Source organism: Balaenoptera physalus (genome assembly GCF_965194825.1).
Source record: "Balaenoptera physalus genome assembly, chromosome: 10".
NCBI lineage: Eukaryota > Metazoa > Chordata > Mammalia > Artiodactyla > Balaenopteridae > Balaenoptera > Balaenoptera physalus.
The window spans coordinates 70,469,105-70,495,580 of NC_138889.1; the positions used below are offsets into that span (position 1 = coordinate 70,469,105).

At 42.6% G+C, this 26,476-nt stretch overlaps 1 protein-coding gene and 1 long non-coding RNA gene across 16 annotated transcripts in view; one reads left to right on the plus strand and one right to left on the minus strand.

The window, feature by feature from the left end:
- Positions 1-8,853, plus strand: part of TEAD1 (TEA domain transcription factor 1) — a 265,515-nt gene extending 256,662 nt beyond the window's left edge. For all 15 annotated transcript variants that reach the window (XM_082476019.1, XM_082476021.1, XM_082476018.1 and 12 more), the window contains one exon: positions 753-8,853. In XM_082476019.1, the coding sequence (XP_082332145.1) occupies positions 753-866 (114 nt within the window). In that variant the 3' untranslated portion in view covers positions 867-8,853. The remainder of the gene's footprint in view (positions 1-752) is intronic.
- LOC309667525 overlaps positions 1-26,476 on the minus strand; it is a 616,044-nt gene that overhangs the window by 482,258 nt on the left and 107,310 nt on the right. The gene's annotated exons all lie outside the window — the stretch shown is intronic.

A 26,476-nucleotide genomic window follows, 5' to 3' on the forward strand; every position in this document is an offset into this window, starting at 1 on the left:
TCTGTGAATTTCCATCCATTCAGCGAATACAGTGGACCCTTGAACAACATGGGTTTGAACTGTGTGACTGTTCTTTTACTCAGCATATATTTCACTGAGTCCAGGCACTGCGTGTTAATACAGTGGTGAGCAAGGCACTCACAGAGCTTATGTCTCCCATTGGCTATCGTGAAACGAAATTTAGTAGAGGTTTCGGAATAAGATAGGAGACAGTCCCTAGGATAAATGACTGTCTCATGGGACAGAATTATAGAAAATTCTCTGTGTTGTAAAAAAAATTGCACACACACCCCAAAACAAAACAAAACAAAACAAAAACCCCACACTAATTCTTGTGGTGTCTTCTTAGGCTCTCTGAGTGAGACCCAATCTGTAAGGTCTTTCTTACATATGGTAACTAAGCTTAAATAGGATTTAAGTCGGACCTGTGATATCCTGAGTTTGTGCTGGAGGGGGCGGAGGGAGGCTGGGCAGATCTCTTAACAATCCACTTTTTGAACATTGGACTCCATATTCCTCTCCAAGTAAATCGTAGTCATCGTGACACAGATGGAATATGTTTTCATTCATGTGGTGTTTGATATAGATATATATGTATATATATACTTTAAAAAATATTTTATTGACATAGAGTTGATTTACAATGTGTTAATTTCTGCTGTACAGCAAAGTGATTCAGTTATAGCTATATATATTGTACATTCTTTTTCATATTCTTTTCCATTTATACTTTTTTTTTTTTTTAAAAACAGGTGGTAACAAACAGGGATACACAAGAAACTCTCCTGTGCATGGCCTGTGTATTTGAAGTTTCAAATAGTGAACATGGAGCACAGCATCATATTTACAGGCTTGTAAAGGACTAACCGTGGTTATTTATATATATAGATATCTGTATATACACACACACATATGTGCACACACACACACACTCTCTCCATGATTGAACGACTGACTGTAAACCTCACCACGCAGGGGTGCTTCCCTGGCCCTGAGGTCACCCCAACTTTTCTAAATCCTGTTTGAGTGAAGTCATTTTTTCATGTGTTCATACTCATTGTAGCTGTGAAGTTCTGGTACAGTTGTAAAAAGAGAAATCGAGTTGTTTCTGTGTGTTATTCAGATCCACAGCCCACAATTCCTCAGAAAGGTGAACCTTAAGAACCCAAGTCTCTGTCTGCAGAGACCTGTTTCTCGTTGTGGTAGAAAAAAAAATTAAGACAGAGCATTTACCATTGGACATTTACAGCCTTTATACAAATGTATTTAGTGTTTTTTTTTTTCCAACATAAAATTCTTGTTTTAAGATACAAGTAAAATTAATCTTTAAATATAAATGTAAATTAGTACACAAAACTAAGAATCTTTAGACTTATCTTTGTAACAAATTAGGGTGGAAGTTATGAAAGAATGTAATTCACTAAATTATTTTTTAAATGAAACTTTTCCTTCTTTTTGAAACCAAATGTTAAAATATAGCCTTAAGAAATGCTTGGTAGAAATATCCTAATGAGACAAATTTGTACTTTTTTCCTCAAGGTTAAAACTAATCTCCTAATCCATTAAACTCTTGAAACAGCTATTACAGAGGAAGAAAACTTCACCCCTTATCCTTAACATATATAGTATATTTAAAAAATATAAAATTGTATTGTACTAATGTGATGATTATTTAATGAAAAAGAAAAGATGGCTCTTTTTGCAATAAGTAGATAAATACTGAAAATCTAAACTTACAATGTTTATAGTCTTGTGTGTGCAGTTATATTTTATATGGACAACCAAATTTTTTATTAAGATGAGTAAATATTTGAACCACTGAAATTTAATAACAAAAATTTAAAATTGGCATGAATACTGCACTGTGAGCTGCAAATTATAGAAACCCTGTGGCTGGGAGAAATTTCATCAACCAAACTCATAAAAGGCTCATCAGTTTTAGGATCTCTGCTCCCCAGAAAATCACAAGCGTGCTCACCAGCCTGTGGGTAAATTATTTCTGGTGATCCAATATGCATATTAACCTGCTGTAACTATATGTGTACGTGTGTGTTTGTGTGTACATATATACACATATACATATATAGTTATTCAACACATATTTATTGAACATCTATTCAGTGTCACTCAGTTTTCTAGGTGCTGATATGTGTGTATTTCTCAATCTGTATCCGTAGATCTAGGTGTATTCGCTAAGGACACCCATTTCCTTGACATCTCTCAATAAGTCACAATACTTATTTGACTGAGGTTGAAGAGGCTCAGCTATCTATCTCTGCCCTTTCCAAATAGGCACATTTGGGAGGTTTTCTTCCTAGGAGGAATTCAACTTTCCAACCCAAATATTCCAAAGCATTGTCCAGGCACAGTTGGTTTGATGTGGCCACATGTCTTGGGTTATTTCCATAAGTGCTTCATTGCGAAGGGGACAGGGCATACTCCCCAACTTCCTGGAGGAAAGTGACATTTTTTATAATTGTCAGGAATAGGTTAACACTATTAGAACATAAAATGTTTTGTAAGTTGTGAAACATGTCAAGACTTTTACATCAAGCCAGAAAATAAAAACTTTGTTCTGTCACATTCAAATAACCTACCCACCCCCTTCCCTGTTCCACCACCTGCTCTGACCCTGCTTATATATTGGTTAGTATCTGGTGGTCATGAGGGTGTGGCTGGCTCAGGGCAAACAGAAGAACCAAGCCTGACCTCTCCCAAACCCATGACCCTGGTCACTGGGAAGACCAAAGGAGAAAGCGCAGAACTTTCCCCTTTTGGAACGCACATCCCTTACATAAGCCAGTAGCATGGTGTGTATCTTCCCTCCATAAAGAGACTACAGTTTGTTCCCTGATTCCAAGTGGACCTTTGAAGAATTGCCCTAGTGGCCCACCCTTCTATCTGGTCTTCGGCCCAAGCATTAAGCTTCTTCCTTGGTCATCATATTTATGACTTCTCTCGGTCACCCTTCTTAGGGATGCTTCTTTTGCTCCCATCTCCTGTGTCTCTACTCAAGGTGTTACCCCCAGTCTCTCAGGACCAAGGGGCGCAAATGATCTTATGTGGCTAAAAGCCACGCCATCCCAGAACTTCAGGGCAAGAGGTATTTGGTTCACGTTTTCTCCCAGGAATGGGGCTCTTCGGTGCTGCCAGGAGGGCTCTGAGGATTTACTTTTTTCAAAGCGCAAATAGATCGAGACCCAAGAACACCAGCTAGAGGGTAGTTCTTTTGGCTGCAGAGAAGGGTGTACGCTGGTCTGCTGAACTCACAGAGTTAGGCTGGGCCCTCTGATGCTTGTCCTCTTCCTCCGAATGCCTTTGTAGTTGAGTTTGGGGGTTTACATGGATGAACTTGAGGATTGCTTTCTGCTCTTAAAAGAAGTTTACTTCTTGTCTTGTTCTTCTAAAGATTTCTCCAGGGCAGATATTCTCCCTGTCTTAACCACTGGTCCAACCTCTTAGCCCTTTCTCTGTCACTCCCAAATTAGACCCTGGGATTAGATTTGTGTTACAACATCGAATCCAAGTCTGTTTTTGGTCTTTCACCCTTTATGGCAGCGTCTCCTCCCTTCGTAAAGCTTTCTGTACCATAAAGAAGCCTTTCCAAAGCTCTGTCCTCACTGCGCTTTTCTGGGTGCTGTATCTCCTGGTTGACCCTCCACTACCAGGATCGATTCAGGGACATCTTGTGCTTTCACAAGAGGCCACTTTCCACAGCCTAAATAGGGAGAAGCTGAAGAACTGGGCTTTGGTCTCTTGGTATTCATTTTCATCTTAGCAAGAGACCTAAATAAAGTTGGGGCTTTTTCAAAACATATCCTAGAATCCCAGAACGTCCAAGCTACCCTAGACCAGGGTTTCTCAACCCTTTCTCGACACTGTTGACATTTGGACCAGATAATTCTCTGGGGTGCAGGGCTGTCCTGTGCATCGTAGGAGGTTTAGCAGCGTCCCTAGCCTCTGCCCACTAGATACACCTTTCCCCAGTTGTCACAACCCAGAACGTCTCCAGACATTGCCAAATGCGCCCTGGGGCACAGAATTGCCCCTGGTTGAGAACCACTGCCCTGCATCTGACAGGTCACAAATGCCATATTTGGGATTTTCTTTCTCCTTCCATTTTACCCTGAGAAAGCTTCTCTCCTGGGAGCTTTGTTTCAGGCCATCAAGAGACAGGTAGGAATATTACTCAAATGATATTGTGTCCATGTTTCTTCCTGTTTCAGAACTTCTATTTCACAACAGAATGTCTCTGCTACAAGTATTCTTTCCTTCCTCCCTGGGAAAGTTGGGGACAGCTGGCCACCATCATCCCTATAATCAACTCACACCTATTTAAAGAGCATTTTTAATTTGCTCTTCATTGCTTATTTTATCAGGTTAAAAAAAATCCCACCCATTTTTATTATTTCTCATAAGGTTATAGTTCTCATTATCAAACCTTTAATCATTTCAATAAATTTCCTCTGGTCTTCTACTTTTAGCCTTGCACTCATTGCTTTTTTGTAGAATTTACAGAAACCTCTGGAGCATTTCATCTTTAAGGATGGTGGAGAGAGGGATTCATTTTGGAAGAGGGCTGATCGAATTTTTCTTTATTGAGCTTTAGGAAAGCACAGTCTTCAGGCATACCTCAGAGCTAGTGTGGGCTCAGTTCCAGAGCACCACAAGAAAGCAAATATCACAGTAAAGCGAGTCACGCAGTGCATATAAAAGTTATGTTTACGCTATATTGTAGTCTATTAAGTGTGCAGTAGTATTATGTCAAAAAAAATCAGTGCACGTACCTTAATTTAAAAATATTGCTAAAACATGCCAGAACAATTACAATAGAAACTTGAAGGTCACCATAAAAAATATGAAAATAATAAAAAAGTTGAATTATGATTCAATTATTAATTATTGCGAGAATTACCAAAATGTGACACAGAGACGTGAAGTGAGCAAATGTTATTGGAAAAATGACGCTGGTAGACTCGTTTGACGCAGGGTGGCCACAAACCTTCAATTTTTAAAAACTGCGCTATCTGTGAAGCACAATAAAACGAGGTATGCCTGTGACCTCCATTTTGTAGATGAGAAAGTTGAGGCCCAGAGGGGAGATGACTTGCCCAGAGTCACCCAGCTGGTCAGTGACAGATTAAGGGTAAGGCTCTGGGACTCCTGCCACTTAATCCCTGGCCTCTTGGCGGGGGTCGTTCCTCTCTGGTGCTCAGGGCGGAAGAGAGAGGGAGGTTAGGACCCCCTTCCTCTGCCAGAGCAGCTGCATCTCCTGGTGGTGGTGCTTCTCTCCCTGGAGCGTCTTGTCTGGGAGGCCCCCGCGAGCAGATAGGAAAGCTGATGAGCCTTTTCCTTACCCTGAGGACAGTTCACCTGCCACAGGCTCTGAGTCAAATTTCTCCGCACAAAGCATCCCAGCAGCAAAGTCCCACGCTCGGACCGGCCAAAAAACAGCCCCCGTCCCCAGAACTTGGTGTTACAAACCCAAGTCTTCTTTAGGTCTCAGTACTCTAGTGGCTTTTGCAGTTTGTTTTTGTACAAACGTAAGTTATTTAAATCACACAAGATGACAGTCAACTTTTCAAACCAGGTACCGATAACTTGTATGATTTTGTCTATGCTCTGGTACACTACACCTGTCCTAACAAAGGGTAGAACCAATTTTGTGTTGGTGTTCACACCTGTGACATTAAGAGGATACGTCTGCATTGCTTCTTTCTTTCTGTTGATGTTTCTGTGGCAAAACCCTGCACATGTCATTTCTGAAAAGCCTTAAATCTTTGCGATGTTGCGTGTAGGGTTTGCAGTGCAGAAGGCTGCCTCGGAACTGTGAGCCCTTTTGTAAGCTGGAAGTATTTCTCTTACTACTGTTAACTTTTGTAGGAAGTTTTCAATTCAGAGCTGCCAAAGCGTTCAGTAAGCAGTGCCTTAGTGATACTTAGTCGTGCCGCCAGCCTTTTCTCACACCAGTTCTCGATGTCCCTTTACTGATCGGCACGGTATTTAAAATAGAGCAAGCAAGCATTGTTTTCATTTTTGTTTTGTAAGCCCATTTTTCTCCAGTTCTATAGGAAACTGACTTCTTGGTCTGAAATCTGAAATGAACAGAAGTCAGTTCATTGACCACACTGTCAAATGTCTATACCAAAATGGAAGGTTTTGCAACTTCGTAGTTTACTATGAAAAGCAAATTGTATACTTTTAATGTTGCCTTTTAAATTCATGACCAAATACTTAGCTATTTGTGAATCTTCTGCACTCTAGCATGAAAGTGCCTTTGGTTTGAGATTCCAGCTTAGAAAAGTGCTGCCATAATCACGATAATTTGTAGAGAGACCAAAAATATTCTGAGATCACCGTAATGCCTTTGGTTTACTGGGATAGTAACCAGCCACAGGCCTCCATTCGCAAGAGCACGACACTGACCCTGCCTGCTGCGCTGTCTGTCTGCCGTGGGGGAGCCCCTCCCACCCATGCCCCCGGGGCGCACGGCGGCAGGAGGGCCCCCAGGAACTGGTGTGTTTGTGCGCCGTGACCCCGTGCGCCATCTCCGCCCGTCACCCAGCCCTGCGTCCGCCTGAGGGAACTTGCACACAAACCGCAGACTCTCGGCCGGTGGACAGACTTGTCCTTCTCCTTATGCTCATGTCCAGTCTGTGGAGGCCTGCCTTTCCACTCAGATGACAGCGCGCACTTCTGGTTTACGCAGTGATACCGTTTTGAAAGTTGGAAGCCTCAAACTGAGATGACAGTGCAGAACAAAAAATGGGTTAGGGTCATTACAATTGAAGTGTTCTTCTTAGGGCGAAAATGTTGACTCTGAGTGTTGTCTGAATGTGCTATGAGAAACTTCCAAAGAGCACCACTCACAATTCGGAATTCTCGAAGAATGTTCCAGCCCTCCAAAGGGCAACTCTTTAGAGTCTGTGTTGGCTTTTATCAAAACCTTGTGTAAATTGGGAAATTTGATAGAGGGGAGGAAGAGGAGTGAAAAGGATGAGAAGGCAAAAACACGAGCCAAACAAAAGCCAGGACAAAAAAGACTTTTCTTTACCAATATAGACTTTACAAGTGACATTAGACATCTTTGAAAGTTAGCCTCTGAATGCGTATGGTCCGTCTGTCTCTACCTGGTGTCTTTAAGAATACCCTCTTTGGGCTGTCTGAAATTTCAGGAGTGATTTCTATCCACACCAAGTTGTGAGTATTCATAGAAATTTCTACAAGAAAACAAAAAAATTAAATGAAAAGGAAAATTGCTCAACACAAGTTATAGTTAGCTGCTTGAATTCAGCCCCTCCCTGTCATGTCAGGACTATACCACAACTTGGAAGAAATTAATCAAATGTTTGTTTTCCTGCTTCCCTTTTCAACTGTTACTGTGCTTTCTTTGGCAATAGTTTTCTCTCATTAACTCATTACTCATATCGTTAAGAATGAAGGTTTTGTGTTTAAAATTGCATTGCAAAGGATAGTTTCACTGAAGTCATGCACCATTAAGTAAGATGAAATATTTGTCTTTATTGTTCTACTTCCTAAGCCGTAAACTTGTTTTATTCTCTGTGAATTTGCATTGAGTCTGTTATATGCCCCACTCCATCATTTTAGCATTTGAAATAGCGTTTATGTTCCCTCTCGTTCGTCGTGAAATGGGGTCAGATTCCAGGAGATTCCACCCCTATCATGTTGGCTCTCTTTTGTCTGCCTTCCATTATGAAATTGTTTCCCCTTCCGCTTTTTCTGAGAGAGGCTGACAGAATCTAGGTGTAAATCAATTAGAAACCAGTCTCTGGTTTTCTCCCTCCCTCTCCCCCTCTCCTTCCCTCGGTCCCTCCCTCCTTCCTTCCTTCCTTCCTTCTCTTTTCTTTTTTGCATCAGTCATTTTCCGTGATTAGTCTCACTGTGTAAATTAGATATTAACTGCACTTCTTTAAAAAAAAAAAACCATCTCCCTGTTACCTCCTTGAAAGAGTCACTTCTGTAGGCCTTTTTCAATAGGCTCATGACTGCAGATAAGGAAAAAAAAAAACAGTAAAAACAAAAACTATGTGCCTAAAAAAATGACAAAAAAAAGTTTTGTAACATTTAAAAAAGAAACCTGAATAGCCTTTAATTCTTTAATATGCTTAAATTTTATGTAAATCGGTTTTTGCCACGTGTGTTTGTTCACATTCTAAATGACTTAATGGGATTCTCACAGTCTGTGTCTTTGTGTCACGTCTATGAAATGGGCTTGTGACGTAAGCGTTTCATCTGGTCAGTGGTTCCTTTGATATTGTACTGCTGCTGGGAGTGGGCTGGGGAGCCTGCCTTTAGGCAGAAGGTTCCTCTTGGGTAGATTGGAGAGATGGGGGGATGGGAGCAAATTCTCACATACGTTTTCATAACCTGTTTGCAGAAACTTTGAAAAGGCATTTGGTGGTTAAACCTCTTGGCAGTACAGTATTCTTGTATTTGTTAACGTCTGTGTTTAGGTACTGGTACCTTTTTGTTTAAAAATGTTCTAAGTGTTGGCTTTAAAGTGAATTTATCTTTAGTATGATAGTTATATGAAAATTATAGGGTTTGTGTGCAGAGAATTTTTTTATAAAGTGCTTTGTAAAAAAAAAAAATGTATTCTAGCTTTCGCGGTACATATGTGTGATAACTGTAATATCCATGACAGTTAAGTGCAATTATTTCATCACTCTAAAAATGCTATTTTTGTGTCAGTTCCTGCAGGTGTTTTCATGTCTTTGCAAAGTGACACATTTTGATGCCTTCTTGATAAAGTGGTAGACATTTTGTAGCTTTCTAGAAACTTTGTATTCATACGGTATCAATGAAAAATAAAGAAAATGAAAGTGTGGGTCACCTTTTTTATCTGCAAAAGTGTATGTTGTTGAAAATGAAAGGTGCTTTATGTGTTGTGGGTGAATATATGAAGGACAGAGTAAAGGAGGTTGAAGCCATGATCCTTTTGATGGTGTCCGCCAAGCTGAGTCATCTGAACATGACATGTTAATGTCTAGCAGGGTTTCTTTCTTTCTTTCTTTCTTCCTTTGTTTTTTTTTTAAATAGAAGTATAGTTGATTTACAATGTTGTGTTAGTTTCAGGTGTACAGCAAGGTGATTCAGTTATACATACATATATATCTATTTTTTCATATTCTTTTCCCTTATAGGTTATTACAAAATATTGAGTATAGTTCCCTTTAGCAGGGTTTCTTAAAAACATCCACAGGTCAGTTAGTCTGCCTGCCTGTCTGCCTGTCTCTCTTTAGTGTGTCATTAAAATTGTTAACCCGCCTTGCTGGGTGCATGCCAGGAACCAGGGGTAGAAGTTGGTGCCTGCACGGTGCATGCTGTAACCCCGCCCTGTCCTCAGGAGTGTGCAGCACACACATGCACAACAAAGCCTTGGAGTCACTAAGTTTACTGCCTGCTGGGCACTGGGCCAGTGTGCTGGTACGACGTGTGATTCTCAACAACAGTCCTGATGACAGTAATATTATTACCCCCCAACCGATGCTCAGAAAGGGCAGGTCGTCCAGAGTTGTGACTGGTGAGTGGTAGAGTCTTCAATAGGTCACCCTGGCTCTGATGCCTTGACTCTTGGCCTCTGCATTTTGGCTCACTGAGAGTCCGTGGAAACAGCTCAAGGCTGGGGAGGAGAAATCTGGGGACCGAGGGGCTTTCTTAAGCAACAATGACCTTAGGCTTCTGACAGCAGGACCCAATGTACCCTGGGATCCTTCCGTTTGAACTAGACCTTAGAAGGTCTTGCTTCTCCCCATTTCTTTGAAATCTGAGGTACAGCCTGCCTCAAATCCCAAGAGGCACTGTGGGAGGGGGAACAGAGAAAAAATTAGCTTCCAGTTCCTTTGAAGAGGCATATTTTTAGCGAGCTACAATTCAAGAGGAAGGCCGTTGTCTAGTGAGCTGCTCGGGGCAGAGGGAGGGGAACTGGGGGGCATTTTGCTGAGGCCCTGTTAATATGCCAGGTACCTTCACAGTCACGATTTCCTTTAACCCACATCCTCTTGAGTAAAGGAATCATTTCCGATTTTCCAATAAGGAAATTGAAGCCCAGAGAAGTTAAGTCCTTGTTACGATCATAAAAGCTAATAAGTAGTAAGAATTTAGAGGTGGAAAAGCCTCCTCCCTTGCAGTCCTGGCTCTGCTGCTGGCTGTGTGGCACTTTAGCCCTCCACCTCCTCTAAAACAAGGTGTTTAACGCATCAAAAACATCCTTTACTAGTGCCTGCAGTTCCAGTCAACTTGAGTTCAGCAAAGAGAGTGACGTGCTAGGTGACCTAACATCACTGAGGAAAGGGATTGAAGGCACACAGGGGAGGGTGAATAAGGCTTCTTGTAATATTGGGGAACAAGAAACTTCACTGGGAACCCTGATCATTTCTTCCTGCCTTAACTACTGACAGAGAACCCTTAATCATAGCTACCACATACTGAAAGCCAAATTAGCTCCTGTTGTTAAGTCATTGGTAAGCACCTGAACAAGTCCGATTCAAAAAGCACAGTGTTGTGTTAGCTGGTGAAGCCTCAGAGTGTTTTTAATTGCCTTTGAAGACACTTTTGTTCTGTTTAATGCCTCATATGTCAAATTTATCTAGGTGGTTGTAACTCGCAAACCCTCAGGCTGCTAGAAGCAATTACTAGCAGCAATGAGATGAGGTGGGGCAGATTGCGGGAGGCAAGCACTTCATCTTGTGGGGCATCTGTTTGAAATGGGGCCTTAACATGGTCTCCAGGCAGAGGGGTGGACAGCTAGCCTAGAAGTTTTAGAGAAATCTGAGGTTCAGAGCTCTCAGTGTTTCCACCCAGATGTTCCCACTCCATGTTTCAGTATCCCACTCCTTATCTATTAGGGCCTGACAGGAGACTTGTGAGAGCTCTAAATTCAGCTTTGTTTGTGATTTCTGGCTTGATTTTTAGCACAGTCTGCCCTTCAACTGCATGAGCTAAGGATTTCTTTAAATGCTGCCAGGGAGATCTTTTACACCATGCCCTGAGTTGAGCCTGACATTTTCGTCCTTCTGTGCACCAATTGCACTTAGCAACAACTAACCTATTAATACCACCAACCAATCATAATTAACACCACCCCAATCTCTCTAGCATGCTAGAGATTGCATAAGGTAGTGCATCCCTTTCTTTGTGGACCCAGTGCCAGTTTACGACAGGTGACAGTCTTAGTTATTGTGCTGCTACAACATTCCAGTGGACCAACTGTCTTAGTTCAGGTTCCCCCAGAAGCAGACCCTGAAAAAAGACTTGAGGGTGAACAGTTTATTTGGGAGTCTTAATAAAGATGTCACTTCACGTGATGAAAGGTTAAATTCGCCACGAAGATGAAATAATTGTAAATTGGTATGCTCTTAATAAAACTACCTTAACACTCTTAAGTGAGAGAACTGCAAGGAAAAATACAAAAATACAAAACCATACAATGCTTTCAGTAGTTGATGGAACAAGCAGACAAATTCCAGGAAATATGTAGAAAAATCGAAGTACTAATTGTGTACTCTGTGTCCCAAAATTGTCATTCATATTTTTTCAGTCACATGGAATGGTATGAAAACCGTACACTTGCACATTAAGCAAGTGTCAATATATTCCAAAGGATTGCTGCAAAACTGCACAATATTCTCTGACCTCAAAGCAATTAAGGTAGAATCAATTTTAAAAGGATCTTTGGAAAAGCTCCCATATATTTGGGAATTAGAAATAGAAAATGAACACAATAGAGAAGATCAACAAAGTCAAAAATTGGTTTTTCAGAAATACAAATAAATTCTATAAACCCTAACAAGACTGATAAAAGAGGGAGAGAGAAACAAACCAACCAACTAAATAAACAAAAGGTAACAGGAATGAAAATACAGTTATCACTACAGATCCTACAGATATTAATAAAAGTATAATAGATAATTAAAATATACTGTTATAAGCTTTATGCCAATGAATTTGTAAGTATAGATACAAAGGATAAATTCTTAGAAACTGTAACTTATGAAAGTTGCTTCCCAAAGAAGTAGGAAACCTGAATAGAGTAGTCTTAACAACCGTTAAAGATAATGAAACAGTAGTTCCCAATATTTCCACACAAAAACTCAGGCCTACATGGTTTACTAGTGAGGTCTATCAAACTTTAAAGGAATAAGGTCCTGCAATCTTACAGAAAATAACTGCAGTGCATAGAACAAAGGGTATAATTCTGACCTTAGCTTAGGTCTCCTAGAAAGCAGAGCCTGAGGCAAGGACTAAGATGCTAACACATACTGTACTTCATTTGGGAAACGTAAACTCAGGGAAAAAATGAGAGAAAAATGGAAGTAAAACAAGGGGAATCCTATGAAATATGATGTGACGCATTGCTGTCTTGACTGCCACTTCACAGTGAGTTGAAAGAGACCTATCAGGTCACTCAGCATGTGAAACTTTTGGCGTGTGGACTTTTCTGGTAAGGTTTCCAGGAAGAAACAATGTTGTGGAGTAACCAATGGGAGAAAGAAAAGGGAGTAATCTAGCTATCAGGTAACCTCCCATCTCTCAGTTCTCATTGGTCAATGTTCTTGCCACAGGGATGATTGTCCCACCAGGTTGCATTATCCACCTCATAACAGCTGTTCAGGAATGCAGATCCCATGTCTTGTAATGCTGCGTCTCATTAAAGTCTGAAAGTGGAGGGAACTTCCAACATGTATGAGTTACAAGTCAAGGCAGGGAAAGAGGAGGCAGTCAAGGGTATCTGAGAAGGTACATAAAGTTTGTTTCTAAATATACTCCCCAACTTACTATATGGCTAGCATACCAACAAGGACAGTACGAAAAAGGAAAATTATAGGTTTATCTCACTCATGAGCATAAAATTAAAATATTAATTTGAGGATAGCAATGTCTATAAAGCATAATGCGTGATGACACAACGGGGTCCATCCCAGGAATGCAAGGTTGGTTTACATTAGAAAATCAACCCATGTGATTCACATTAATAGATGAAAGGAGAAAAATCATAGATCATCTGAATAGAGGAAGATAGATGCATCTGAAAACACACAATGTCCATTCATGATTTTTTTTAAACTTCTTAAATTAGAACTAGGAGAAAACACTCTGAACCGATAACGGGTATCTGCAAAATAAATCAATAAGCTAACAATGAAAGCATTCCTTTTGATATTTGGGATATCTGCAAGGCAATGGCGACAGGAAGGCATTTCCCTTCTGGGGATCAGTCCTCCGTTATTATTACTCTGCACAGAAGCCCAGCAGACCTTGTGGAGCAGCTCCAACTGTGCCTTCTGGCAACTGTCTCTCCACCAAGTAGGCAGTTTCTACAGACTATCTTCATCCCAGCTACGGCCTATGGCCATGGTGGACAATTTCTACAGACCAACTCTGGCCCATGCCCCTGTCAAGTTTCTTTGCTACTGGCAGGCTGCATGTTCTCAACCTTTGGTTGGAAGGGCATGGAATTCTCCTAAGTCCCTAGTTCCTTCATTGTCTACTCTTTTTCTTTTTTAAATTTATTTTATTGAAGTATAGTTGATTTACAATGTTGTGTCAATTTCTGCTGTATAGCAGAGTGATTCAGTTTATATATATATATAGATATAGATATAGATATATATATATATACACACATACACACACACACACATTCTTTCATATTCTTTTCCATTATGGTTTATCACAGGATATTGAATATAGTTCCCTGTGCTATACAGTAGGACCTCGTTGTTTATCCATTCTATATATAATAGTTTACATCTATGTGAGTCTGTTTCTGTTTCATAGATAGGTTCATTTGTGTCATATTTTGGATTCCACATGTAAATGATGTCTTATGATATTTGTCTTTCTCTTTCTGACTTACTTCACTTAGTATGATAATCTCTAGGTCCATCCATGTTGCTGCAATTGACATTATTTCATTCTTTTTTATGGCTGAGTAGTATCCCATTTTCACCCTTTTTCACACTCTTTTTTTTTAGCCTAGAGGTAGTTGATGCCTTTTTGCACTTGCTACTCCTGTACTCCTTTGAGTCTTCTTTTACCCCTTTTAGTAAACCACTTTCTACTAGTTAACAATTCTTTATACTACATTTTCCCTGTTCAGGAATATGTGTGATTTCTGTGGCTGATATAGGGGACTAATCCTACCAAGATATCAATATTTATTATAAAGCCCTAGTAAATAAGTCTGTGTGGTAATAATGCACAATTAGACAAACTAACCGATGGAATAGAATAGGGAGATCAGGAAAAGACCCAAGGTTATATAAAATATGACAGAAATGGCACATCAGATCAGTGGGTTAAGACTCTTTCAGACTCTTGCCTCTAGCTGAGATGCTTTGTGTCTGTTTAGTGTTTGTGTGGTCCAGGAGCCAGCCAGAGATATGAACAGATAGAATTTGGGGACCCCCTCTCTGGCCCTTCCCTTCCAGGAATCCGTCCCCTCCTTTCGGCAGCTGTAGTTGTCCTGTACTCGATCTTCTTTTCTCATGGGCCAAAAAGATGGCTGCTTTTCCCCCAGCACCACCACTGGCTTGCACAACACTCCCTGTGCCTGGCCCCTCGGGCACAAAACAGCAGAAATAGGGAGCTCACTTCCTATCACTTCTCTCTCCATACATGGACTTCCCACCCAAATCCACCTGCTTCTTTTTACTCCCCAGTACTTTCAATGCTTCCATTTTGTATACGTCCATCCAGTAAAATCTTTTTTTTCTTTTGGTCAGGCTCCACGCCCTATGGGATCTTAGTTCCCCGACCAGGGATTGAACCGGCGGCCCCTGCATTGGAAGTGTGGAGTCTTAACCACTGGACCACCATGGAAGTCCCCATCTAGTAAAATCTTATTCAATTACTACTGTAAGCAGAAGTCTGGCTGTGATATTTTCGGGGCAAGTGAAGTATGAAGATGCTTCTTTCTTTGCAGGTTTTGAGCTCTTGCAAGGGCTTCCCAACTCTGGTGTGAAATCAAAATGACATCTAGTGGCTTGGTAAAGAAAGTTTGGACTGGTTTTAATCAGTTACATCTAGGTTTGGGGCTTCCCAGGTGTGGAGGTGAGGGTGGGGGGGGGGTCAGTGATTACAATATGTTTTAATAATTGATTTTTAAGGAATAGTTACTAGAAAACAATAACAACTAATACACATAAAGACCTGGACTTCAATCTGCTCATTAATAGGCAGGAAAGAAAGATGGAGAGGGGGATGATAGGGATGGGAAAGGAAAGGAATGAAATAGGAAAGAAGGGGAAGAAAAAGAAGCTTGGGGGTGAAGAGAAGGATGCAGGTCGAGGAGAAATGAGAAGAGAGAAGGGGATGGTGTGGGCAATGGATGTTCCAGGAAGAGGAAGCAAGACTGAGAGCCTAGAATTAGGAAGTAAGTGACAGAACAAGGACAAGGCAGTAGCAGGAAATGTGGTTTATGAGTGTCTGGCTTGGGAAAGACCTTTCATTTCATGGGACAGAATTTACATTGTATCCAGTAGGCAACAGGCACTCATCTGAGGTTGTAACCATCAAGGGCGTCTCTGCCCCAGGCCTGTCTGCACTCAGATCCACTCCTTGCCTTTTACCTCCTCTGAAATGCAACCTTGTTGGTTGTCTTCTCCAGGAACCTCTGCCAGGTGCCTGTCAGCAGAGCATGGCCAATGCAAGGTCCTGGTAGAAGGGAGAAGCTGGCACATTGCCCCCCCTTTCCGTTCCAGGGGGCGCCTCCAGCAGCAGAGGCTATATTTCCTTCATGGCTCCAGCTCCTACTCGAGGGACCCCCAAGGGTTCCAGCTTCTCCTAGTGATCTGATCTAGGGATCTAGGACCATCACCTTACCCCTTCGCTCTTTTATCCTAAAAGCTAGAGTGACTTTCTATTCCTGCTCATCTTGGAGTTCAGCTTTTCAGTACCCTCACCACCAATCTCCCGCATCAAATTCCCTTTGTTGTAAATATTGGGTGGGCCAAAAGATGCCTTCGGTTTTTAAGTAAAAATAAAAGACACATTTTTCATTTTCACCAAGAACTTTATTGAACAACATATTCACCTTTTTGTTCCACTACCTTCTGCCGTTTTTCAGGCAACTTCATAATTCCATCTTCTGAAAACTTTTTTTTTTTTTGAGCAAAGAACTGTTCCAGGTGCCTTTTACAGTCTTCCAGGAAATTGAAATTTTTTCTATTAAGAGTATTTGTAAAGACCGAAATAAATGGAAATCTGAAGGTACAATGTCTGGTGAATATGGCAGTTGAATCAGAACGTCCCAGCCACGCTGTGACAGTTTTCGCCTGCGCATCAAAGAAATATGCAGTCTTCCGTTATCCTGATGGAAGATTATGCGTTTTCTGTTGACGAATTCCGGATGCTTTTCCTCGAGAGCTGCTTTCAGTGGGTCTAACTGGGAGCAGTACTTGTTGGAATTAATTGTTTGGTTTTCTGGAAGGAGCTCATAATAGAGGACTCCCTTCCAACTCCACCATATACACAACATCACCTTCTTTGGATGAAGACCGGCCTTTGGTGTGGTTGGTGGTGGTTCGTTTCGCTTGCCCCACGATCTCTTCCATTCCACATTATTGTACAGTATCCACTTTTCATCGCCGTTCACAATTTGTTTTTAAAACAGGACATTTTCATTATGTTTAAGTAGAGAATTGCATGCGGAAATATGGTCAAGAAGGTTTTTTTTGGTTAACTTATGTGGAACCCAAACATCAAAGCGATGAACGTAACCAAGCTGGTGCAAGTGATTTTCAACGTTTGACTTGGATATTTTGAGTATGTTGGCTATCTTCCAAGTGGTATAATGTTGACTGTTCTCAATTAATGTCTCGATTTGATCACTGTCAACTTCAACTGGTCTACCTGACCGTGGAGCATTGTCTAGCGAGAAATCTCCAGCACGAAACTTCGCAAACCTCTTTTGATACGTTTGATCAGTCACAGCACCTTTTCCATACAATGCACAAATCTTTTTTTGCGTTTCAGTTGCATTTTTACCTTTCTTGAAATAAAAAGCTGAAAATGTTGCTTTTTTTTCTTCCATCTTCAATATTAAAATGGCTACACAAAAATTCACCAATTTTGATGTCTTTTTTTAAAATGCACGCTGATATGACAGCTGTCACATACAGTCTGACAAAATTGTTTCGAATGAAGTTAAAGACAACTAAGTGCTACTAGAGCCATCTTACGGAAAAAACCGAACAAACCTTTTGGTCAACCCAATACTTTAAGTGGTTTCTATTTTCCTAGTTAGTCCCTGACTCATACAGGTTGGGGGAGCACTTTGTCCCCACTGCTCTGGTTTCCATGGAGAGAGATTTTCTTCTAACTACTCTTGGCATCTTGCCTTACTCCTTACCTCCACCCATGGAGGTACATATACTAAATTATCTAGTTGGTGGTTCCCATTCTCATTTGGGTGGATATCTCCTGGTGGAATTGGACAGTGAATTTGAGTATACTCTTTAGTTATAGGCATGCTCTGTCCTCCAAGACAGCCTGTTCTGTAATCAGGTTGATGTTTGAATCTTCATCTGTCTAATTCCTGAGTCTGAGTTGGTTCCCAAGTCCAGGACAGGTGTGCTATATCTGTTTCTTTGTTGTTTTTAGTTTTTCTTTTTTTTTGGTTTCTTTGTTTGTTTGTTTGGCTTCCTCACACTCCAGCAGTAAGCAGAATGAGGTTAGATTTGTGCTACAACTACATTCTAGCCAAGAGAAACTACCCCACACCTACTCCGAGTCTGGCTTATTGGGGAAGGCCCTTTCCCCACCTCCTCTCCCCAGACATGTTCTACTAAATTTCAGTTCCTCTGGGAACTATGAAGACTAGGACATGGATCCAGAAGTTTAACATCAGGAGCAGGTAATAATGAGGTGTGCCGGTTGTATGTGTGTCACACATGGAGTTGCACAGGGCCCCATCCTCCAAAGTGCCCATTGCCTGGTTTAAGACTCTGTTGTCCCAGTCTTGAAATTCTTAACTTTCTAACAAGGTGACTTGCATATTTCACTGGACTCCTCAGATTATGTAGCCTTTCCTGGTCCTACCCGCCCTCCCTCTCGGGGTGCACCTTTTGGAGGGGTTGGGTAAGTCCTGGACATCCAAGCTCCTTGGGATTTGGAGGCTGGCAGCACTGCCAGAAGCATCCCGGAGTTTTCCAGATGGACAGCAGAGGGCAGCAAACTGCCACTTAAGGGTTTCTCACCCAGGAGGGGTAGGGTTTGAAGCCTGACTTTCCTGAATGTTTACGGGCTACAGGGCTGCATGTTTGTCTGCTTGTTTTTATCATTGAAAACCAGAAACTCTATGCTCTTGAGCCCCACCTTAGGTGCGGTGGCGCCTGGTATTTGCTACTCTGGTGAAACCCGTCCGAGTTGCGTTAGAGCAGTTCCCTTTACCTTGAAGGTACAAGCCCAGCGGCCGGATGCGCAGTGCCCCATGCCAGCGGCTCCTGCTAATGGCCAGCCCTGCTATGAAGAGCCTTCCATGGGGTCCGGCATGGGGTCGTCCAGGGATTGCCTCTAATCCTTAGAACACGCCAGCTAGGTCTGTATTTTCATCTGCATTTACTGGTGGGAAACTGGACTCAAAAATGTAACTTGATGTAATTTGTCCATGGTTACACAGCTATGAAGTGAGAAAATGTGGATTTGAACGCTGATCTACCTGGGTTCAAAAAGGCATGATCTTTACACGGGTTTATTCTGCCTCCACAAAATTTTAAAAAAAGAGAATACCATTTTTTTCTTGCCTTTGCTTTGTCAGGTGAAAACAAGTTCCCTCGGGCTATACCCCAGCCCTCTCCCAGGCACAGAGAAGGTGTGCAAACAGGAAAACTCACAACCACCCAAGGTCTGTGACCTGGATTGCATCTCTCATCAAGCAAAGAAGGAACTTTTAAAATTTCTCTTTTTTTTTCTCTTTAAAGCAATAATCCAATAGCTTACTCTGCTCTCTTCTGGAGCCCTGTCGTTCTAAGGAGAAACTCAGCTTTGATTCAGCCCAATGAAAACTGACTTTAGTGAACATTCGTTCACATTCCCAGTCAGCTTCTAACTGTTCTATATAAATGGATTACATTTAAAAGCTACTTAGAGGACTTTGTGCAACCACATAAGGCAGGCCCCAAAGCACACAGGTGTCAAAATAAGACAGAGCTGAAATTTTTCAGTCAATGGCAATGTTGTGGTCCAGCAAACACAAATGCACACCAGGAGCAGGCAGCAATCCTAAACATCAGATGTGAGAGGCAGTGAGTGCCTCATTAATGGGCATTCACAATGAAACAACAAAACAAAAGAGAAAACCATCACTGTGCTCCTTTGCCCTTCTGAGGAGTGAGATTCATTAGCCAGTGTGCAACTTAGCTTTGCCTTAGTAGCTGGAGGATGCAGGACTGAATGATCAAGGGTGGTAACAGTACAGGAGAAGAGTACCCTGCGGTGGCTGGGCGGAGGGCTCTAGAATCAGGATTCCAGCTCTGATTAATCATTGACTGGAGATGGGTCTCTGGGAAATTTACTCCATTTCTCTGAGCCTTTGTTTCTTTATCTGTCCAATAGTGGTGACCACATTTACCACTACAGTGTTGTGAAAAACGAGTAAGATGATGGATGCCAAATGTTGACCAGACTCACAAATGGGAGCTCTTATGTTATTCCCCTCCTCCAAGCTCAGGCTGGTATTTGAAAGCAAATATTCTGCTCCAGCGAAAGAGGCTGCTGCATTTTGTGTTTGACTACCTTCTCCTGTGTCATGCTTTCTCTATGCCCTCTCAGATGCTTTCAGAAGAAAGGTATATATTTCAAATGTATAAACAACAACAAAATGAGGAAAAATGGCCCCCCCCTTTGGTCCCCATTGCCTTCTCTTTAGCCCTTTGGGTGGGGAGAGAGCAGATCTGGCCCTGAGTCACTGGCAGAAAGAGAAGGCCCTGCTCTTTATCTACCCCAGGGTGAAGCTCCCCGGGGACTCTCCTGAGGTTCCCAGAGGTAACACCTGAGAGGCGAGACCTGTTGTAACCCTCAACAGTCACCTCTGTGAACGTGGGAAGGGGCTTCTGCTAGGTCCCTGCGTGGGAGCCCCCAAAGGTGGGACCCTACACAGCGAACCTGCCAAGGACAATGCTGGACCCTCCCCTGCTGAGCTGGGCCAAGAAGCCTTTTAGCAAAGGATTACAGGTCCAGCTCGGATTGATTGACCCTCTTCCGGACGGAACGTGAGTGTGGCTGGGAAAAGGTCTGAGCTGGTGAGATCGGGGCACTGCAGGGGCTTCTGGAAGAGAAGGAAACCCCTCCTCCTCCAATGCCCTTTGGTTTGAACAAAATACCTCTCTCCAGCACAACTTTTGCCCCTCTTTTTCCTCTGCACCTAACAAAAGAAAGAAAATGCAGGAGGTCCTACTCCTGGGTGTCCCAAACCCTGAATCCAAACTCCTGCACAAGAATCAGCCTCATGCTAGGGTTCAGGGGAGGTGGGCATACTTTTGAGGAAACCCAGGATTTTGACAGCTGTGACAGGCAGCAGATTGAGGTCACCGACAGCACCAGGTCTCTGTGACCAGGATGCCCAATACTGTCTGAAACTTCTTGGGATACTAAGTAGATGCACATATTTTAAAACTTGGAGCAAGATTTCAAAGGTGCTTTGTATGTTGTTCTACAATTGAACTAGAAAGCTCATCTCTATTTTGTAGCTGTGCCTATAGCTGTTTGTGAAGAGGGTCTGGAAAGCCAGATTTATCAAAGTAGTTATCACATTAAAACTTTAGAAGCTGCCTCCAATCCTTTTTGACTGGATATGAAAATCAGTAGATAAATGCAAAGGTAATTAAAATATTATCACAAAAATGTAGATCAGGGTCAACTAGATCCAAGATAAGAACTTTGAAAGGGGATTTATGCAGAGGAAGGCAAGTTGTAAGATCACTGGGGGCTAAGGCATGGACTTCTAGATTCAGAGGTGAGATATGTAAAGTACTGGGTTGGGTCCTGAATGCATCTACTCTCAAGCTATAATCTGTGAGTCCCTGTCTGTAGGTGGGTGGCCTGGGGCAGAATGGGGTGTCTGATGAGGTCAAATCCAGGATGGGAAGGAGAACTTTAAGGGAGACTGAATTTCCCCTTCGGAGAGACTGCTACTCTCACCGATAGAGAAGGAGAACTTGAGAACTTGACCCTTGTCTCTTCTCTTCCTGCTCTTTCTCCTTCGGCCTCTTTCCCCTCCCCCACCCTCTTCGAAGCTCGGAAGGGGTTTGAGTGGTGTTCGTAACCCCCCTTTGCCTCCTCAGCTCTGTGCCTACAGGCTCAGGAGCTGCCTCAACTGGGAACTCAGAGTCCTTTCTCCTCTCTTGCCTTGGTCATTGTACCCCTCTCCCACCTCTAATTTAATCGTTTCTTCTTTTAATGCAAATTTTCTGAATTCCTATACCACGAGTACTATTTTAAACTTGAACTTGTCCGCAGAACAGCCAAACCTGAGAGTTCTTGGTGATCAGATGAAGTCCTTTAATGTGGAGTCTTGACCTCCTTACCGTTCTTGCTGCCTTATTACTGACCCCATTTTAGGCCTCACAGCTTACGTTTTAGTACCACCCTGGGAGCCTGAAGATTTTCTTAAACCCCAGAAGAGAATTGCTAGCTAGCTAGCTAGCTAGCTAGCTAGTTATTTATTTATTTATTTATTTATTTATTTATTTATTTATTTATTTATTTATTTTTGGCTGTGTTGGGTCTTCGTTTCTGTGCGAGGGCTTTCTCTAGTTGCAGCAAGCAGGGGCCACTCCTCATCGCGGGTCGCGGGCCTCTCACTATCGCGGCCTCTCTTGTTGCGGAGCACAGGCTCCAGACGCGCAGGCTCAGTAGTTGTGGCTCACGGGCCTAGTTGCTCCGCGGCATGTGGGATCCTCCCAGACCAGGGCTCGAACCCATGTGCCCTGCACCGGCAGGCGGATTCTCAACCACTGCACCACCAGGGAAGCCCGAGAATTGCCATTTATTGAGCACTTCCTCTAGGGACCAGAACTCTGCAGCCTCCCTGGAGGTATTGTCCCCACTGCATAGGATGTCTCATAGTGAAGGACTCAGTGTCACGTTCTCATTGTGTAGGACTTCAAGAAATCTTTAAAAGAAAAAAACAGTCATTACAGTAGAGGTGGGAGGGGGTGCAGTAGCCCAGCTTTTGGTTCTGGGCCGCTTTGGAGGCTGCGGTGATGAGCAGGAGGCTCCGCTGAGTTGGCTGGGAGGGTGGGGCATGTCATCACTGCACTGTCAGCCTTTCCTTGATGGACTTCTTCCAGGAAGCCCTCCACCTGAAGCCTGGGCTGCAGCACCTCCATACTCCGCCCCCTGTGATCCCATCCAACCTGGAAGGATGATCCAGGGAGTAATTTACAAGCCAACTCCCCTGACATGGGCTCCGGCAAGTCCCAGCTGGTGTCTGCTGGCTTGGGGTCGGGGAGTAGCCCTGGCTGGGGCAGCCGCTGAACACCTGCAGGTCCCGGAATTGTCCCCAGCCCTCCCTCTCCTGCAATCTCACGCTGGATCTCGCGTTCCAGCTCAGATGCAGGGGAGAGAGATCAGACATAAAATTCTAGGGGCTGAAAATTCCTCCCACAAGGACATTCCCGGCCCCCACCCTTTCCAATGAAGCAGAAATTTTAACTCTTCGGGGCAAATTTTCAAAGCTGAGTAACTACCTATTACACCCTTAAATCCTGTTATTTGTTAACAGCATTTGAATGAGTAACTTGCTCCCATTGCTTTGAAAATGTATCTTTTAATAGGTGAGCACGGGAGATTAGAGATGAAAAGTACCTGTGCGGTGCCTTCCGTGATGCCAGAGGCTGTTCGGAACTGGCATTCCAAGGCTTGTGAAAATGACTTTCTTTAGAAGAATGTAGAAGGTGGGTGTCTTAAAGGCGTGAGGGGACAAAGAGGATATCCATGTGGTAGGAAAGATTTGGTCAGAATGCTGACCATTCTGTGCTCCGTTCGAGGACTTATCTTGTGATCGCCAGTCTCAAACGCAGACAAGTGTTACATGCTGCCCCTGGATTTTCTGGGCTGTGAGAGAGACAGGCCTAGGCTTTCAGGGTAGAACAGGGGTGTCAATTGAAAGAAAAGCTTCTGAACCCCACCCACCCCCCGGGGCTCTCCCCCTTGATCGCTCATGCAGAATGCCGCCTTCCTGCAGTAATGCCCAATAACCCCTGCACACTCTCCTAGTGCTGAGCTTGGCTGTGGAAACCCTGGAACCAACAGGTGTCTTTGGTGATGCCCGAGGCCCTCCAAGAGGGACACTTCCAAGCAACCTGCAGTCCTGCATCCCAGATGAGGACGGCAAAGCCATTCATGGAGGAGAGGTGCTCTCTGCTGCCAAAGAACGAGGCCAGAGAGCTCATTGTATACCTGAGACCCCACCAGGCTCTGAGCTCAGCTCAGAGCAAGAGGCAACACGATGTAGATCAGTGGATTCTCAAAATTGGCTGCACAGGAGAATCATGTGGGTTTTTAAAAAAATCCTGATGCCCAGGCACCCCCATCCCCAACACACACACACACACACACACACACACACACACACACACACACAATACCCATTGCATCAGAGTCTCTGTAGGTAGGACCCAAACACCAGTCATTTTTCAAGCTTTTCAGGCAGTTATAATAAGCAGCCAAGTTTGAGAACTAGTGATGTCAAATGGCTAAGATGGTTCTGAGACTCTGGGGCCCAGCGGGGAGAGAGAAGAAGGCTGAGCAGCTTCTGTTTGGAAAAGGAGGTAAGTGTTCAAGCAGAGAGGACTTGGAATCCTCCTTCCTTTTCTATGAAAGTTGTGATGCCCTTTGATGGTAGAAATAGTTCTACTTCTTCCTTTGGAAGCTAAACTAGCTTAATTTTTTTTCTAGTAAACTTGACTTTGGAAGTCAAATGTTTTTATAAAAATTTTTGGAAATAATTTCAAACTTAACAGAAATTTCAAGAATGATACATATAACCCTTGTATACTTTTTATCCAGAAGCACTAATTGTTAATACTTACCATATCTGTTCACACACACATATATATATATATATACACACATATACATCTCTATATATACCCATGCACACATATACATATACAATCTCTGTATATGTGCATACACACACATATATGATGTGCATTGTACGTATTTTTTTCTGAACCGTTTGAGGGTTAGTTGCATATATCATGCCCTTTCTCTATGCATTGTACCCCTTTATCTTTAATACTTCAGTGTTATTTCCCAAGACCATGGCTATTATTGTCTCATATAACCACAATATAGTTATAAAATTCAGGAAATTTGACATCACTACAATACTATTGTCTAATCTACAGTCCATATTCCAATATTGCCAGTTGTTTCAATAATGTCTTTTACAGATTTTTTTTTTCCAATTCAGGGTTCAATCTAGATTCATATGTTGCATTTGTTTACAGCTTAAGCTTGCTGGTACAGGAGATTTACATTACAAATTTCTTACTATATAATATAACAACATAAGGAAGCTGTCATCTGATCTTATTTTTCATTCCCCAAATTCAAAAGTTTTTCATTAAAAATTTCCTCAAAGGTTAAAAATGAAAAAATTTCTCATGATTTTTCAAACCTTTAGTTCTTGAAGAACTCACAACATACTACCACATTTAATCTTTTCTCTCATAGCATGGATACAGCATTGTTGTTTAAAGGAAATTTCTCACAGTAACTTTGTGAAGCATTACCCCTGGTAACGTCTCCTCAAGAGGTGGCCAAGAAATACTTGTTCAGTATATGAATGAATGAATGAATGAATGATCTCTTGCTTGGATTATTACTGCAATAGACTCCTCACTGGTTTCTTGCTTACATCCTTCCCCCTGTTTGTTTGTTTCTCAACCCAGCAACCAGAATGATCCTTTTAAAAACATTAATCAGAGTGTACCCCTGTTCACACAATGAACACGCTCTATGCCTTCCCAGCTCATTCAGAATAAGAGCCAGCATCTTCAAAATTACCTACAGGGCCCTGAGTGACTTAACCTCCAGGACCCCCATACCCATCTGCCCTCCCACTCTGATGTCATCTCTTACTATCCCTCTACTCCTTGGTCCCTCTGCTCCAGCCATGCTGGCATCCTTGTGGTTTCTTGAAACTACAAGGCACACTCCTGCCTCAGGACCTTTGCACTTGCTTATAATTCTGTTCTCCCATCTATCTACCTAGCTTGTTCTTCACTTTGTTCACATTTTTAATGAGGTTAACCCCTCACCCCAATCCCTGCTCTGTTCTCTAGGAGGTCACTCCTCATGCATTTATCCCCCTCCTCCACATCTGAATGGGCTTTGGGGGCTGCACAGCATTCTTAGCCCACATATAGTTTATGGACGATTGGGGACCCAGATTTCTAACTTCTCTCTTTAATTCCTGACTGCAAACCAGCAAATAGTTCTGGAACTCATCTCTTTATAGAAGTGTCTTGTCAAATGCAGCCAATGGCAAGTTTTATTGGAGCATAACCATACTTCATTCGTTTACATATTGTCTATGGCTGTTTTCATGCTACAGTGATAGACTTGAGTAGTTGCAAAAGAAACCATATGGTCTGTAAAGCTGAAGATTATTATCTGGCTCTTTACAGAAAAGTGTGTTGACCCCTGCCTTAGACTTACAAATTCGTCAGCTCACAGTCTGCTTTCCAAATTATCTCCCGCCCAGCTTTATTCAACGTTTTGCCACTGCATATCACGATTGCCATCCCTCCAGCTTGACTGCTGCGCTAATGCCACACATCTTAAATTTCTTTGTTATGGTGCTATTCTACTCCTGGCGCTGGTCCGGATAATTGACAACAGCTGATTGAAATCTCAGTGGTTTAACCTGACGAAAGTTTGTTGCTTGCTCACTGTCAAGTCTGAAGTTGGGTGGGCAACCACCCTCCATCCTGTAGCTGTACCGTCTGGAAGGCGTGGCCTCCAAAGTCACTCAGCAGTTTGGGAGGTGGAGGGAGAATTCTGTTCTCAACTGCCTTTCCTTCCATTCGCCAGACGAGTTACAAAACCCCAATCTCAACAAAAGGGGGCTTGGGATGTTTAGAGGACCATTTCAATGTTTGATGAGTTTTAATCAGTCTTTGTAAGTTTGATCCTTTACCTCAAGCAAGATTAGAGCTAAATCATCCCCAAAAGAGCCTCTTGGAGAATCCCATAGAGTGGGAATCCACAGGTTATTCCAGAGAGCCTGGAAGTCTTTCTTCATATCTAGCTAAAGCAAGGAGATTCTTATATCTTGAGATTGCCTGATGCACAGGAGGAAATGATTCGATAAAAGGAAAGGGATGTGTGTGAAGTAAGGGGGGAGGTGGAGAAAAGACTTGTGAGACAGGACTTCTCTGGTGGCGCAGTGGGTAAGAATCCGCCTGCCAATGCAGGGGACACGGGTTCAAGCCCTGGTCCG